At 48.4% G+C, this 17,251-nt stretch overlaps 2 protein-coding genes and 1 non-coding gene across 3 annotated transcripts in view; 2 read left to right on the top strand and 1 right to left on the bottom strand.

The window, feature by feature from the left end:
• The window catches only part of Mical (Molecule interacting with CasL), a 72,779-nt gene extending 72,219 nt beyond the window's left edge, over positions 1-560 (bottom strand). Inside the window, exon 1 of the mRNA XM_089560344.1 lies at positions 448-560. The gene's annotated coding sequence lies outside the window, so the exon portion shown is untranslated. The remainder of the gene's footprint in view (positions 1-447) is intronic.
• Positions 561-1,345: 785 nt separating this feature from the next.
• Positions 1,346-1,429, top strand: TRNAL-CAG (transfer RNA leucine (anticodon CAG)). The gene has a single exon. It is a non-coding gene; the product is annotated as a tRNA-Leu (tRNA).
• A 317-nt stretch (positions 1,430-1,746) lies between these two features.
• LOC149329612 (neprilysin-1-like) lies at positions 1,747-15,326 on the top strand. Its single transcript, XM_089558910.1, has 5 exons — positions 1,747-2,245; positions 3,800-3,940; positions 9,827-9,895; positions 12,028-12,081; positions 13,233-15,326. The coding sequence occupies exons 1-5, from the start codon at positions 1,970-1,972 to the stop codon at positions 15,285-15,287; spliced, it is 2,595 nt and encodes an 864-aa protein (XP_089415036.1). The 5' UTR covers positions 1,747-1,969; the 3' UTR covers positions 15,288-15,326.
• The last annotated feature ends 1,925 nt before the right edge of the window (positions 15,327-17,251 follow it).

The raw sequence follows: 17,251 nt of genomic DNA, 5'->3' as shown, positions 1-17,251 counted from the left end.
AAAAAAGAAATACAGAAACGTTACGGGCTTCGACGACGGCCTGCGAAGGGAGCAGAGCCGAGTTCGACTCGTTTGAGAGGTCATCAAACCGTGCGTCAGTCGTTCGCGGCTGTTCGTCACTTGGGAGACACCACGACTGCTCCTCGAAGGGCGTGGACGTTCAGTTACGTAACGGCTATTTCCTTGTCGCCGACACATCCGTCGCCGCCTCCGGATAGACGACGAGGGGGTTAGGCTTAAAATAAAAGCCCACAAATCGGGGACCCCCGCATATGATAGCTCTGGGCGCCGCTGCACGACCAAACACAGGCCGTGCGAACGAGCATCCCACACAGAGCGCGACCGACCAGCTCGGCGGTTCGCGGAACGGTTTCCACGGCACTCCGCAGCGTTTCTGATCGTTCAGCAGTTCGGGAAACGGATTACGAAGTGATAAAGGTGATTTACCTGGCGGTGTCCATCGTTGAAAGTATTCCCGTTGAGCAGAAACACGAAATAAAAGAGCGGCACACGACCGTGTAAACACCTGACGCCCGAGCAACTTTGTGCCCCACACGATGTATGCCGCGCCACCGGCCGAGAGATGGCAACACCTGTCCATAATCGTTCAAAATTTAGACTGGTTTCGGTTTCGCTTATTTTTGATACTATAAGTTAAACAATATTTTTTCAGCGATACTTTACCTACTTCACCTTACACAAAAACATTCTATAATAATAATTATAAAAATATTTTAAAAAGTTAGAGTTATCAAAAGCAAAACTAAATGCTAGTAATTATGAAAACAAACTAAACCAGTTTTTACAATATTACTCTTGTATTTCTTAAAGAATAAACTTTAAAAGCCTTGCTTAGAGCATGCCGTAGAGAATTTAATTCTAGTAACGTTGGTAAAGAGCTATTTGGCATATTCGTTCATAGGTTGCACTGCATGCGAATTGCCAGCTTGGTGCGTTGGACTGCCGCCAAATGGCGCCACCATCATACAAGCGTGAAGTTTTCGCAGCAGCGTGCAGCGGTAGCCGCGCCGTCAGTTGTTTTGGAAGCGCTTCGAAATTCTGCAGTGACCTTCTTTGCTCAAAGAATAACAGTAAATGACGCAATGCGTTATTTTAATATCGTTGAATTGCTCAACGCGCCAGGTGGCGCAGCAACGTGTTTTAATCGTTTGTTCAGTGGTTCCGAAGTAGTGCACCGGTCGTTTTGACGGCTGAACGTTGAGTTGGAGAAGTTCGACACAGTGACGCCCCATCGATGTCAGGAAACAGGCATAAAACTGTGTTAGCCAGAGCTCCAGAACGTGTCAATCATGTTTCACAAACTACGAAAAGCGTATCCCGTCCTGTCAGGATGGCCGAGCGGTCCAAGGCGCTGCGTTCAGGTCGCAGTCCGGTCTTCCGGGCGTGGGTTCGAATCCCACTTCTGACATTCTTTTTTATTTTCGTTTTGAACCATGCTAAAGCCCCTGTTGTCCATCCCCTGTATCGAGTTTTTCTCACACTTAATTCTTCAATCGGGATTGTGGCTAGGAGGAGGAGGAAAATATAATGCCAGCACAAAGGCCCATTGAATGCTCCGCTAAGGCCAATTGATCATCTGCCAACCCCAAGTAGCCAAACACTTCAGGCTGGAGGGGAAGGAAAATAAAATTATGTTTGGTTTGGTACGGTTTATGGGGTTTAACGTCCCAAAGCGACTAAGGCTATATGTAATGGCAGTGTACATGAGTACACATTCTGGCCATGGGCGAATTCTGGACAACAGCAGATATGCCGAGAAGTATTTTTTTAATCCTGCAATAGTACAAATATACGTAAACATCGTTTGTAGTAATTATTACCTCTAGACGTGTACGAACTTGAGCAGGAAACACATCGAACTGAAGTAAAATAAAAGCTATATATATAGAACAGATCTGGCATTCGATTACGATGAACGTGATTAGCTCGAGCAGCCTCGGAGAGGCAGATGAAGAAAAAAGGAACGCCCGCGAGATCGCGAGGCCACAGAGCCAGGCCACGTACTGTCTTTGGCGACTGTCAACGGCGAGCTCCCCCATTTCGAGTCCCGAGTTTCCCTCCTGTCGTCCTCGACCACCTGGAAGGGGTCGTCTCAGCCATGGCTGCCAGGCCCGCTACTGCCGCTGAGAACATTAAGATGAGGAAGCGGAGGCAGTCGGTCTCCAGCAAGTCGAGCAAGTCAAGTGGGACCAGTGCGTCCAGCTCGAGCTCGGGGAAGTCCAAGGTAAGAACGAGAACACTTCCAGGAGAGACTGATAGATGACTGCGGGTACGTGTTACTGAGCACTGAAAGGGAGTGTCCCAAGAAGAGGTGGCTGTGCCCATGCGCTATGGCCAAACAGCGCAAGAAGACAGAGCACAAGAAAAGATCATTACACGCGCTGCCTTCTTGCACTGTTTGGTCACAGTGTACTACATGCTCTCTCGGCTGTGCCCACTTAAATGAACCCAGGCTCTTCATGTGCGTATACTTATATGGAGAGGGAGAGATAATTTATTATCAAACCCAGACCGACGCTCTATTAGTGCTACCATTCCTCTTCCATGACGCCATGGGAATAATGTCCTAGAGGGCAGGGAGATAGATTCCGAACATAGAACTCTGTTTTCTAGGTGCTGGAGCCGATACAGGCTGTCGTAAAAGAAGGCGCGCCGCGGCAGTCAGTTATAGTCACGAGAACTTGTTTTTTTTTTTGCTTTTTGCTTCACCGCACAGCACACGTGGGCTGCTTGCAACGTGTCTGCACTTGACAGCAGTGTCTTACACAGAATGAGTACGCCAGATGGAAGGCTTTGATGATGGCCTCCTTCCGGTGAACGAAAGTTACAGTCGAGCCCCGTTATTACGAAGTAATGGATATAACGATTGAATGACGATTCCATCGTCGATGACGATGTCACACAGTAGCGGTAGAACGAGCGCGCGCGCGTCGGCGGTGGCAGCTGCACAGTTGAACACAAGGCTTTCGCCAAGCACACTTTATAATTTCCGAAGTGTCTTAGATAATTTTTTTTTATAAACGGGAGTGCTCTAAAGGACAGCTTACTCTATTTTTACTCCTTGTTTAGAGTGTAAGGTTAGCAGATGGGGGAGATTGAAACTTGGGTCAAACCTTCATAACTGCTAGAACTTCGTATGGGTTGGAGAGGAAGTTTGTTCCTTTTGCCGAGGGTAAATATTCCTTATTTTTAGTGATGGGAATCTACCCTAGTGCTTGGGCAGCAAACCCTGCCTTTTAAAGGGAATGTGCTAGAGGACAACTTCCTTTTTTACTCATTTCGTGGTTAGATTATATGACGCAGCAATGACTCGAAACTCGCTATGGTATCGCCGCCTCACCCCCACCCCTGGATTCCGTATTTTTTTTAATTTTCTCTTGAGAATGATTGTGAGTCCTACTCAACAGCCAGCTATTATAGCCAAGACGTGTACTACAAAGATACTGATCTTTTCAGCGAAACTGAATTTAAAAAAAAACTCAATTCAGCTTACTTTTTGTTTTTTTTTCGGTTTAGAGAATTTTACTTCGTAAAAACGAGATTGCAAATACCTGGCTGCTATGGCAGCTTACAAGAGAAGAGCTGTTCCTTCGTAATATCCAATATGTGGTTATAAACTGTTTAGCTATAGAGAGATCCGATAGGGGGCACGCAGCAACACCACAGCACGAGCCTGCGTCTTTCGAGCTCTTTGCAATCCATGAGCTCATTATTTTCGCCTTCTTTTTTGTTTTCACTTATTCGAGCCTTCTCTTCTCCCGCGCATGTCGGACCCCAGAAAAGCCAGCAGATGAAGACGGCAAAGGCGCCACAGATGAGAAAAGAACTCGCACGCAAGGAATCTCTGGCTCTAACCGGTAAAGAACTCGCACGCAAGGAATCTCTGGCTCTAACCGGTACAGCGACCTCTTTGACAATGGTGAGTGGCACACTACGCGAACCTGATGATATGACATCACGGACGTGAGCTATATCTACATCGGTGGAAAATAAAGTTCTACTACTACTACTACTACTACTACTACTACTACTACTACTACTACTACTACTACTACTATACGTCAAAAGACACCTTTAGCGTAGCGCACCGTGCTACCGTTGCCGTTGCCGGAGTTCCAGGAGCCCGCGCTTCGTGCGCTGATGGCGCCAGGCTAAAGTGAGCTAGAAGAGGGTAGTGGGCTCACTCCTTAGCCGCCGCCATGCATTGCGGTGACGCCGTCTATGTCAACAGATTCTACTTCTCCGCGCCACCGCGAGGCGGCACCACCGCCGCCTTCACTGTAGGAGCGTGCGCTGACGCGCGTTTGAGCCGCTGCCGCCGCTGCAGCCGCTGCTGTATGCCTTCGCGTCTTGCGCGTTGCCGTAATCAGTACACCAGCCTATCTTACGCAGAAAGTCGGATACAAATACTGGATGACGTCAAGAACTAGTCAGGACCCCCTTGAAAACCTATTTGGTATTATCCGGTAGTCAACAGGTAGCAGGGACGGCCCCACTCCCAACACAGTTTTTGATAATGTCTTTCATTCAATGGTCTTGTCAAGACAGTAAGCCAGGGGAACTGTGACCAGGGCGGACTAGCCGCATTGCTAGATATACAGACTTGTGCTGACACGCTGTCACATCAAGAAAGCACAAATGCAGCTACAAGTGTAAATACTGCAGGTCAGCCAGTTACTGCACAGACATCTGCTGACCACAGCCAGCATATATATAGCTATAGAAGTGATTCTAGGCTGATATTTTACATTTCTGGGTACTTTGCTAGAAAATGTGTAGTGAAAACGAATTGCGAAGCCTGTACTACTAACCACGGCACCGCAGGGAGGCTTTACAACTTTTCGCGACAATTTCGAAATATTCACAACATCTCAAAGAACAGCTATATTTTACTCGCGTCCGCACGGTACTCGAATATGCCTCAGTGTGCTGGGACCCGCACACACAAGAACTTATTGATAAAGTGGAAAAAATACAAAACAGGGCAGTCCGCTTTGTATTTGGAAATTATTCCAGGACACTCAGTATCTCAGAAAGCAAAAGGAATCTGCAGTGGCCAGAACTTAAAACTCGAAGAAGAAATCAGATCAAAATTTTTACATAACATTTTCTATTCCAAGAGTAGGTATAGACGGAACAAAATATTTGAAGCCGCCTGTCTCGAAGCGAATTGGGACCACAACTTAAAGCTTCCTTCTAAAGGTATACTCTGCTATTCGTTTTTTTCTGCGAACTGGCGAATGGAATGCTTTGCCGCCACATATTGTTAATGTTCTACCTAATGAAGCCTTTTTCCACTCGTTAAGTGCATGATTTCTTGTTTTTTGAATGTGAAGTGCCCCCCTGCTGTAATGCCGAAAGGCGATGCAGGTACCAAATAAATAAATAAATGAGAGACTGCTGTATCCATCAGGTCAGCTGTACAGCTACCTGAACAAACTAGAAAATATGTTCACGGAGTGTTTTTCCTGCAACGAGCTGCATTCGGACAGCATCATGGATGTACTCGGAGTAGTAAAAGAAAGGCTCTTGCAAGAAATCGGGTGCCCACAGCATGCCTCGCGTCTCTCGGCTAACGTTATCAGCTGTTATCTAACGACACGGTTGCATTTTTTTTTGTGTTTGTGAAAGGAACGCTGGCGGATCAGGGCGAGAGAAAGCTAAACATTTAAAGTTGAGCCGCTGCTCATGAAGCATACACGTCCTATAAATCGCGGTTTTCATGTGCTCAGAACTCCATGGTGCGGCCTCACTTCTTTCCTATAGGTCAGTTTTCATGTCAGTGTAAAAACTCCATATGCGCAAATAGCCATTTCATTTAACAGTTATTTGAGATACTTTATCTACATTGAACAAGCGCGAGTAGTGGAGAATGTGCTGCTGCAAGCTTTTAAGCTATGTTGAACACAACAATTTTAGGTAGCTCTTTTCCAGAAACGGTGTGAGCAGCAAATTCACGAGCCAAAAGAAATGCGCACAACGAAACGGCGCTGGCAGCTACAGCTGTAGCCAAAGAAATACCAAGAACGTATGCATGTCGACGCTTGGTATACTTGAAGCCGTGAATAATAATCCTCAGAAAGCGGGGCTATTGGGCGCCGCAATCATTTTCATACAGCTGTGCATTCATGTTTCTGATCTGCGTTGCGGCAGGTACGCCGGAGAGGAGCCAGAAACGCGTTTGCGGTTCGAACACTGTAACCTGTTAGTTCATCGTGTGCTACCGGTAGCAGCATTATTTATTATCATATTCGACGTCTGTCTGCCTGCTCCATGCAAGTCTAAAAAATGTGACTGAAGGCAGCGAGTTTTTCCAAGCCAGACTGCCGCGAGAAAGCTGCTCAACCAGCAAAGCGCTACAGTGAAGTCGCCGGTGGCGCCACCCCGTGCGTGTAACATATACCGCGTCAGGGAAAGAGCCCCAGCGAGCCCACTACCCCCTTCTAGCTCACTTTAGCCAGGCACAGCTGCCGACGCAGATGGACGCGAGATGGCGCCAGGCACCCAGCAGCTGTAAAGCCGCTGTAGGGAGCCGACATGTGGCGCTTATGTATACGCTCCCTAGGCAGCTGCGCGCGCGCCTGTCGCATCGGGACCAATCAGCGCGCGCGAACCGGCGGTGGGCGGACTCCCAGTATTCCGGCAACGATAACGGTAACACGGTACACGGTATGCTAAAGGTGTCTTCATTCTGTCCACACTAGCAACGGTGGCTCGGCAGCTATGACGGTCGGCCGATGAGCCCGAGGTAACGGGTTCGAACCCTAACTTTGGCTACTGCTTTTAGATGGGAACGACGCGAAAAAGAGAAAAGTCTACAACAGCTGTATAGAACCGGTACTCACCTATGGGGCAGAAACGTGGAGGCTAACAAAGAGGGTTAAACATAAGTTAAGGACAGCGCACCGAGCCATGGAAAGAAAAGTGTAACGTTAAGAAATCGGAAGCGGGCGGAGTGGGTGAGGGAACAAACGCGAATTAATGACATCCTGGTCGAAATCAGGAGGAAGAAATGGGCTTCGGCAGGGCATGTAATGCGAAGGCAGGATAACCGCTGTTAAGGGTAACGGAGTGGATTCCAAGAGAAGGCAAGCGTAGCAGGGGGCGGCAGAAAGTTAGGTGGGCGGATGATATTAAGAAGTTTGTGGGGATACGGTGTCTGCGACTGGCGAAGGACAGAGTTAATTGGAGAGACATGGCAGAGGCATTTGCCCTGAAGTGGGCGTAGTCAGGCTGATGATGATGATGATGACGCAAAAAAAAAACGACTGTGTACTCTCATATTAAAGAACCCCATGTCGCAGCTAATTAATCCCGCAGCCCTTTTTGGAGCGAGGCTGTTACCTATAGCAACCCCGGGTTTCATTAATGACGATACAGATTTCCAAGACCTGCTAATAACCCCTGCGCTGGCATATCTCGTAAGGGAAGCTCAGCCCGACAAAGGCACGACAAACTATCAATCTGTACATTCCAAGAATCTTGCCAGCATGAAACGAACTACAGCGGGCTACTGCGCCTCGAAATAAGGCTGGACTGCGCAGGGTAACCTTGCGAAATAATAGACTCGATGACTGAAACACTCATCCAGGAAGCTAATGGCGCACCTGATAATCACCCAAGTGAAGAAACCTTGAACCGCAAAGTGGGAGACCAGTGGCCATTCCATACTTTCACTAAACGTCACACCGGCACAACAAGATGCCCCAAAACTGTGCCATCCCGGCTGTGTTCAGGCATTGTTCAGGCTGTGCAGCATGGTGAACGAGGCGGGCAGGCAACGGCTAAATGCGAGGAATTGCCACTATAAGTTCTCGCGCACTGAAAAAGAGGAAGGATCACCGAATAATTAATGCACGTCTGCCGGCTAGCCACTTTCGAAAGCGCCGTAATCTACTGGGTGCCGCTCTCCTGCGGAAGATGCTACATTGGACGAATTCTGGACGGGACATAAATGAGAGATTACGGGAGCAGCGCGCAGCAGTGTATAAACAATGGGGGTAGCTGAGTGGGGCATCTGGCTGATCATTTCCGCTGCTGCTGCAGCTGGACGCCTCAATTTCAAAATACGCGTTGCCTAAAAACATTCCCTTTCCCGGCACAGAAATCTGTGAAGCCTACTGATTAAATAAAGAAATTGATGAGTGCATTAGCAAACTACCCTTCTCAATATATGAAAGAGAGTTCCGATATCTCGAAGAAAGAACGCGCGACACGCGCTGGTATGGTAGGTAGATTATCGTGATGAGTTTTACCTTTATGATTTGCATGAGCTTGCACTACCTACAACCGGCGTCAAAAATTTGCGGGGCACACGTGTCACTGAAAAACGCAATTTCCGTGTAGCTGGAGCAGATTGCCCGTGCACTGTGCGATGTCAGTGGACGTTAAAGAACCCCAGGTGGTTGAAATTTCCGGAGCCCTCCACTACGGCGTCCCTCAGAGCCTGAGTCGCTTTGGGACGTTAAAGGTGCCCTGCGACGTACATAACTTTACAGTTCTTTATTCTTTGTATGCAGAGTAAGGGACACTGAGTCCCGAACGCGCAATGAGATCACCGAAATCATAATATTTGATATTTTAATCTTCGCTAGAAATGCTTGTTTCGAGCCGATGGTGTCGCAACGTGGCGGCCATTTGCGGCAGCGGAAATGAGGTGGCATTCAGATAGGGCGCTGCCTTTCTCATTGGTTGGGCGTCCAGTTTGCATATTGTTCCTTTATACTTGCGAAATGGATCCAAAATATTATGTCTCTGAGTACTGAAAGCTTTTCGCATGCCACAAAAACTGGAAAGAAGCAGGGAAAGCGAACGAAAACTAACAAGAATACAGCTAGGGGCGACACTTTCCATTCCGCTTCAAACCTTCGTGGCGGCCAGCGCTGTTCAAAAAACGTTGGCTCAGACCAGAAAGCGCGCGCGTCGAGACAGCCGTGACCATACCAAGACGGCAGTGAAAAAAAAGCCAGTCGACACACCTTGCCCAAAATTGTGAAGAGAAATACCGGACAGGAGACGGGAGTCGAGTTTGGGGGGGAGGGGGGCTACCGCTGACAGCCTTACAGTCCGACTAAAAAAGAAACTTCGGGGAGCTTTCTTTGTAGTTAGTCACCCCTGCCCTGACTACGGCGTCGCGTACACGCGGGGAAGACGCCGTCAAAATGCGCGGCTGTCTACAGCCTCGACAAAGCAACAACTGCATGCACGCTTCCGCTGCGTGTGCGCCAGGCGCGGTTAAGTTCGCGCCCTGTCCTGCCCCTTCTTTCCAGCGTCCCCGTTCATTGGCGCTGTTAATATGCATTTCAATGCGAACTGCATGGCTCCAACCACGTAAAAAACAGCGCATGCGCAATTCGTGTTGGTGACAGGTGCAAGCAGGGTGGTAGCGCACACCCTTGAATTATAGAAAGCTGGCCTCATGTCCAACATTCTCAGGCAAAAAGTTTGAAAAAATGAGAAAATTGTAAGACACCCTCGTAGAAATATCGAAGGTAATGTTCCATTTTTCCGATATGTAGCAGAATCTTTCTTTTCCAGCGCTTCCATCGATCGCATCGAACAGTTAACCAAAAACCAAGGGGGAACGCTTTTGACGACAGCAAAAACGTCAATAGAACAAAAAAAACTACAAGAGTGCCGTCGGGTGATCTGCGGCTATATTAATTGTTATAAGGGAATATTACCTTATATGTGCAGGAGAGAAATTTTCGTTCTTTCCCCAGAGGGCGCTGGATCTTTTCATCATCATCATCCTCAAAACGAATTGGTGATTCTTGTATGCGCTTTTTTTTCTTCGTGAACGCAGAAAGAGATGGACAAGCGGAAGGCCTCCAGAATATCTCTCGGAGAACCCACCGATGCTACATCGAAAGAGGTAGGTCTTTGAACGTGCACTGATATGACGTCACGGGCGCCATGATGGAGCGGGGAGCATAGCTTCAACAGAGCGGGCATAAGCAGGTGGCGATAGGCGGATTAGAAAAACACCCAAGTTTTTGCGACGCCTCTGTTTCAAACATGGCGGTCACTATATGGCGTCGCGGTGCAAGTCATGTACACTATGGCTCATACTGTCGTCCGTTAACAAAGCGTGTCACACGCGTTTAACTCGGGAACTAAAAAAGGTAGAAGGAAGCCAATGGTTGATTCGGATAGAGGAGGAAAAATAAACCTAGAAGCCAAGTTTGATGACTGTCAATTAATTAGTTAATTAATATTCGGCAAAAATGTCGAAATTGCGTTGAAATAGCGCGGACGTCGATATAGCCACGGGAATAGTGTGACGTCACATCCACCGGAAGTCGTCACGGCATAGTGAAATTGTCACAGAATGGTCGGAAAAACGTGAAGTTTGTGTCAAACTAGATTTTAAAAATGTGTAATTAAGCGTAATTAACACTTAAAATCCCCGAAAGATGTATAATTTGGGTATGGATATAGCCACGGGAACGGTGTGACGTCACGTCCACCGGAAGTCATGACGGCATAGTGTCCTCGGCTTTCGCCTCTCAACACTTTAGTTGCCAAAGTGTCGTCGCAATTTTCACCTTTTTTTTCGCGTATTACCCGCACCAAAATATCGAAAAAGGTGCGATCTAAAAGTTGGGTTGTGGATTTAAAGGGACCCTGTAATGATTTATGTGGCATATTATGACGTCAGTGAGCAGACGAGACGAGCTTGAAGGCTGGCTCTTCTGCCCACTGACGTGCATAGGGGTAGGGGTCGCGCGGTGAGGTACGTCGCCCTAATCGGTTGCGAGCTACTGCGAGCAGCGATTTTTTTAAAACTATTTATAACCTATAGGGTCCACGCAGAGCTTTCCAATTTGACTCAGATACCCACAAATAACACCTCTGCAAATCTGTTGCACTAGAATAGGACAATCGAAATCATTTCAGGGTCCCTTTAAAAGGGGGAGGCAGGGTCTGCTTTTCGGGTGCGCGTACCGTCAAATACACAGCGTTCCCTTGCAAACCCCATATTATGTGCAGCCGGGTCACTGTTGCGACGATGGAGAATGGAAGTCAATCCGCCTTTTTAGCAAGGATGCTCTGCGCATGCGCGCCTCTTCTCCTCTACCTCCACTGGTTGAAAATTGAACCGCCTGCTCCTACCGCGCATGCGCAGTTCATAGTAGTGACAGGCGCTCGCGACAGATGGCGGCAGCTGGCTCCTCGTGGAACCAGATGGCGCCTGCGTCTCCCAGGCGCTTTTGTTTTCAACTCTTAGCAGACGAATTTTCGCCACACCTTGCAAAAAAGGTGGATTCCTGTGTACTTTTCGACCGAAGACTTGAGTGTTCTGCTGCAAACAAGCTAGATGAACCGGAAGACGCCGAAGTCTTCGACAGCGCAGGCAATGCTTCGTAAAGCGGAAATGAGAGCAGTGATGGAATGGTGTCAAAGACAAAGAGTTGCAGCGAGCATCATAAAAAAATTGCGAGGACACTTTGGCAACTAAAGTGTTGAGGCGCGAAAGCCGAGGACACTATGTCGTGACTACTTTCGGTGGATGTAACGTCACACCGTTCCCGTGGCTATATCGATACCCAAATTATACATCTTACGGGGATCTTAAGTTTTAATTACGCTTAATTACACATTGTCCCATCTATTTTGACACAAATTCAGCGTTTTCCCCACCATTCTGTGACAATTTTCACTATGCCGTGACGACTTCTGGTGGATGTGACGTCACATTGTTTCCGTGGCTATATCGACGTCTACGTTATTTTGACACAATTTTGACACTTTTTGCTATAATTAATTACTCTACAGTCATCAGACGCGGCCTCTATGTTCATTTTTTCCTCCTCTATCTGAAGCAGCCACTCGTTTTCTCTTATCTTTTTTAATTCCCCAGTTAACACGCTACCAAAGGTGTGACACCCTTTGCTAACGGACGACAGTATGCGCCAGTAAAGGCTTTCGTCCTAATAACTACACGAACAACATTTTCAGTAGACAGTCATTACAGACTCTTCCGCGCTTTTCCTTTTTTTTCAGGACCGGCAGTCTAAGACCTGGGGAGAACTTTTCCCGGACCCTGAAGTCGTTCCGGTAATCACGATGCTCTCGCACCTGTCTGCCATATATAATTAGCAGCTCACTCTTTTTATCGGTGCTGCCATCTGGCTTATAAGCATATATATCCTGAGCTGTTTTCTTTGAAAAGGGCCGAACTTTTTCTCTCCCACCCAGCATTTCTATAACCTCCTTTAACTCACTGCTGCTTCCTCATAGGGCTCCTGATCAAGGGATTGAATGTGCCACATTTACTAGTAAAGCATGCTATTTTTTTTTTTACTGATCAATTAAAGCCTCTGCGGCTTTCAGGCTTCTCTGCACAGCACAGTGCTAAAAACCGAGGGCCGCATTACGACGCCATCTACGTGGGCGATGCATTTACAAGGCAGAAACGCTTGCTTGAATTCAATAAGGGAAAACAAACGCTGCGAAAAGTAAAATCCGCGTTGCGTTGATTGGCGACCTGCTTTCTGAAAACAAGCAAAGATCTGCTTCTCAAATAATGTTTAAACCACCTCGTGTCTGTAGGCAGTGCAGTGTCCGCATATTTGCTGTTGTTGTTTAGGAGATCCTGCTGCTTCTGGGATATTTCTTTTCGCTTTGTCAAGTGAACATATATTTGTCATTATTCTCATTTTTAAATTTGAGTGACTGTAGCAACGGTGTGCTTCACATACCTATCTTTATTGCTGTTTTTGAAATCTGCAGTTTTTCTCTAATACTGTACTTGTATTATGTGCCAAACTGTGGCTGTATGGATGCAGGGTGTCTAGGGCCTGGTCAGGTGACCACTTGTGTCACCTTTAACCCTCTTCACTTCGACAAGTGTATTTTTCTAAATTTCAATAAATTCAAATTTGACGAGGCACGGCAAGGCGCGGTCTGAAGCAATGAAAACAAACGTAGCCGGGATGTTTATTTTTTATTTCCGAGGGGGGGGGGGGGGGGGGGTGACTGATTTTGGATACGTTCCTTCCTTCGATAGTGCCTGAGTGAAAATATAGTTGCTTCCGCAGATGACGTCAGCGTCCTCGCGGCTTTAACCTCCGATTACGTCAACGTTTTAAATGGGAGCGGAAAAAGAAGAAAACTTGGCTCGCTTTAGCTGCAAGTTTTAAAATTTCGAACCTTTGGAGTTTGTCAAATTCTCGAAAAACGGTTCTACTTCACCGTTTCTTCTCCAGGATGCAGACGTCCCTGCTGTCGGCATGTCAAAGAACAAAAAGATCCTGCTAGCACTGGCAGCGTTCATCATCTTGGTCGTCCTACTGATCATCGTCCTGTTTCTCAAGTTCTACTACACGGTCGGCTACTGCGAAACGCAGAGCTGCCTGGAGCACGTCCGCGAGCTCAAGCGCTCCATAGACACAAGCGTGAGCCCCTGCGACGACTTCTACAAGCACACGTGCGGTTCGTGGAAACCCGAGGGCAACGAGTCGTCCATGATCGCGCGCATCTTCGCCCGCTCGACTGAGATCGCCATTCAAGAGATGGAGGGCCTATCGGAGGGCGCCGTGGTGCCCAAGGCGTCCGATTACTTCAAGAGCTGCGTCAAGCCGCGCGAAGTGACGTCCACCGAGCTGCACACTCTCATGAGATTCAAGCAAGACTTGGGACTCATGTGGCCCGAGAAGAAACAGGGAGCGCAAGACACGCTGTTCATGCTGGTGAAGATGAGTATCAGCTGGGGTATCCACCTGCTCTTCAACCTGCGGGCCTTGCCGGCGTACAAAGGACGACCGCAGACGCTCTACCTCAGGCGTGGCATACTGAACGCTAGGTGGCTGGGGAAGAACTGGTCGCACAGCGCGTTCGTCACAGACGTCGCAAACCACTGCGGAATTCTGGGAGTCGCGGCGCCCACCGATGGCTACGACGGGCTGAGGCAAGCGGTCGAGGACATCATCAAGTCCGCCCTGGCCATTCCGCCGGACGCCACCAGCGACACGCAGTTCAAACTTAAGGAGATTGAGCTGCTCATGCCGAACAGGTCGCAGCACTGGCTGGAATACCTCAACGACCTGCATAAGCCGCAGTTCAGATGGGACTTCAACAGTCCCGTGGCCCTGGAGGACGACGCGATACTCACAGCGATCGACGCCCTGCAAAAGCTCTACGCGGCAAAAAACGAACTGCTCATGGAGGGCTTTTCGTTTGTGTTCTTGCGAACCTACCTGTGGGTCCTAGCCGGGAAGCCGGAGCTGCTGTACGGGTCCGACGCCAACTTTGGCAGGCACATGTTGAAGGTCACCTGCCTCCAATTCACCACCTCCCACTTCGGCCTTCTCGTAGCTGCCAAGCACATCCACGAGCGCTACGACGCCGGCATGCGTGACAGCCTCAAGCAGTTCTACCAGACCATCCAGTCGGAGACCAAGGTCCTGCTGAGCGAAGCCCAGTGGGTGGGCAGCATGACCAGGACGCAGGCGTTCATCAAGCTGGACGAGCTCACGCTGAACGCGATGCCCGACGAGGAGTTCTTCTCCAAGATCAACCTGGCCCGACTGTACCGCGACTTCCCCGCCATCAGCGGCTCGTTCGTGAACAACTTCATCGACGTGGCCGCCGCATACAGGCTTCTCATCGGCCACGACAACTTCATCGGCATCTACTCGAAGCGGCTGGGCGGCGGTGCCCCAAACCGCTACAACTACTACTACAACATCGCGTACCTCTCTTTGGGCGCCATGGAGCCGCCCATCCTGTACACGGATGGCACGCTAGCGATGAAGTACGGCAGCTTGGGCACCGTAATCGCGGAGTGCGCGGTGCGCACCTTTGACAAACGCGGAGTGCAGGTGGACGAGAAGGGACGGACCGAGCACTGGTGGGACACGCCAGCATACGTGGAGCGTACCAGTTGTGACCTGCTCGCAGGAGTCGCTTCCGGGGGGACGTCGCCCGACCGGAAGCCCGCCGGACGCGACCCTCGAGAGATCCTCCACTCAGCGTTGTTTCCGCTGGCGCCCGCACTGACCACGTCGTTCAACGCGTACCGCAGGGCAGTATTGACGCTGCAGGAGGACAGCAAGGTGGACCAGCTCCGGCTACGAGGCATGGACGAGTTAACGGACGACCAGATGTTCTTCCTCACGTACTGCCTGATGACGTGCGCAAGTAAGACCACCGGCGATGCCTGCAACGTACCGCTACGACACATGCCGGAGTTCGCCACCTCGTTCAGCTGCCCCGAAGGCTCGGCCATGAACCCGGCCAAGAAATGCACCTTCTTCACCTGATTCCGACAGCCCTGCTTTCTTCGTCGTCTTCACCTGTGATCTTAGTCGCTCCGTTTGTTTTGTGCATACGTAATAACAATGTAGATACCCCCCCCCCCCCCATACTGCCGAATACCTTTTTTTATGTGCGCATGACTGCCGGTGACTTTTGAAATTCGTAACTCTCCATTTAACCGAAACAGCTTCACCGTTCAAATCTTTATCCGTAACTCTGTTTTCCTGATTTAAAATGCGCATTGTATCTTTCTGCCTTTCTGTTTGCCTTTATTAACGAAGACTAGCCACCTTGATATCTTTTTTTTTCACTCAGTACATCTTGAAGCTGCGTGAACGTATGCGTACAAGCGTAGCGTGAAATATGTGTCGCGTGGCATCAATGGTGTACATTTTTGAAGACTTGTGCTGGACGCTGTTCCCTACAATTCCGTGTGCATGCGCGTTTTTTGTGCGGTCGACGGCGGTGGCTTCTGTGTATTTTTGTTAGCGTCCGCGCAAAACTCTGAAGTCCTCTTTATATATGCAATCGAATTCAGTGACAGTTCGCTGCTTGCACGTTCTTTTCACTTACGGTCCAGTATGCCCAATGTGCCAATCATTCGTGAAACACGTGTTGCGCGGTAACGGGAACAGAATTGAGGATTTAGTTCCTGTGCTCAGGTGGCAACGGGGTTGGTTCATGGATTGGGGTTGAAATTTCCCGCTTCTTATTTTGCAACCCTTGGCTGTGGCTGCTTGTATATATTGTGGTGGCTGTATAAAATCGCACAGAATAGGATGCGAGTAGCAGTGGGTCTGTATAATACATCGTACAGATTGTAACACTCCACTTCTTTTATCTAAAGTTCGCATCGCAGCCTTTGTACACTGCGGAAATCCTTGTGGCATATTTCCGCTTTGTTTGAGGGCAGGATCCTTTGGAAAGCAGCCTTTCGCAAAACGCCGATAAATCGGTTGAAACCACGCTAGGCTCTTCCTTGAGTGTATTTCTTTTCGGAATAACTTGCATACAACCGTGGTCAAAACCCTCCAGACGGTATGGCAGCCTAAAAGATCAAACTGGATGGAAAAGTGCGGACAAGGGTTCTCCTCAAGCCTATAGAAGTCTAGAGCTTCAGGGCTACCAACTTCGAAGCCGAAGGCAAACCATGTGGAGAGGACTTTTGACCAAGCCCGTACATGCATCACAATGGCCCACTGCTTTTTAACGTATATGTATTCGATTTGGGTTTAATACAGCTTAAGTAAAACGTTTTTCAATGCGCTGACGATACAGCGCTAGCGCTTGAAGCTACTGATTATCGTACAGGCGTGGAGTCATTTCAAATAGATATAAGTGGAGTCGTTGACTGGTTCTCGCAAAATTTCATTTTTTTTTAAACGTGAACAAAACAAAACTGACATGCTTTAAAAACCCTCATAAAATTGTTAAATAAAATTGTTGAATGTATTACCTTGTGTATAGCTTGAGTTCTTTCGTATGTGCTATTTTGTGTTCAGACTTTTCTTTGCCCTGTATGTTCGCATGACTGTTTAGACAAGAAATGTATGCATATGGAGGCATTTCCCCACCTGCTGCCTGATCAGCAGGTGGGGATCATTCATTCAAAAAACAGCAACAGAGTGGAATCGTCTGCCTGCCGCGTTAGTACTTACAGTGTCGAAGTTTTCAAGAAAAACTTATGCTTACATTACAAAGCATAGAAGTTTTTTTTTGTTCTAACTACTTTAGTTTGAAAGTTTTCAGTTATATTGTTGTGTGTTGTATGTAGTTTCATATTGTTATCTACTTCTCCATTTTTAGCGACCAACATTAACGAGTGTTGCCACTCATCAGCTATGTTTCTCATTGTCGTGTCCGGTCGCTGTGTTGAATGCAGCGAAAGACGAACACGGTACTTTAAGACTTCGTTTATTTAAAGCCGATGAGGGTGCGACCAGCGTCGACCGAGGCAGGAGCCGAACTG

The sequence above is a fragment of the Amblyomma mixtum genome, chromosome 9 (assembly GCF_055824585.1).
Source record: "Amblyomma mixtum isolate Tamu chromosome 9, ASM5582458v1, whole genome shotgun sequence".
Classification (NCBI taxonomy): Eukaryota; Metazoa; Arthropoda; class Arachnida; order Ixodida; family Ixodidae; genus Amblyomma; species Amblyomma mixtum.
Note: the sequence above shows the minus strand (reverse complement) of the source record. Positions and strands in the feature narration are given on the sequence as shown.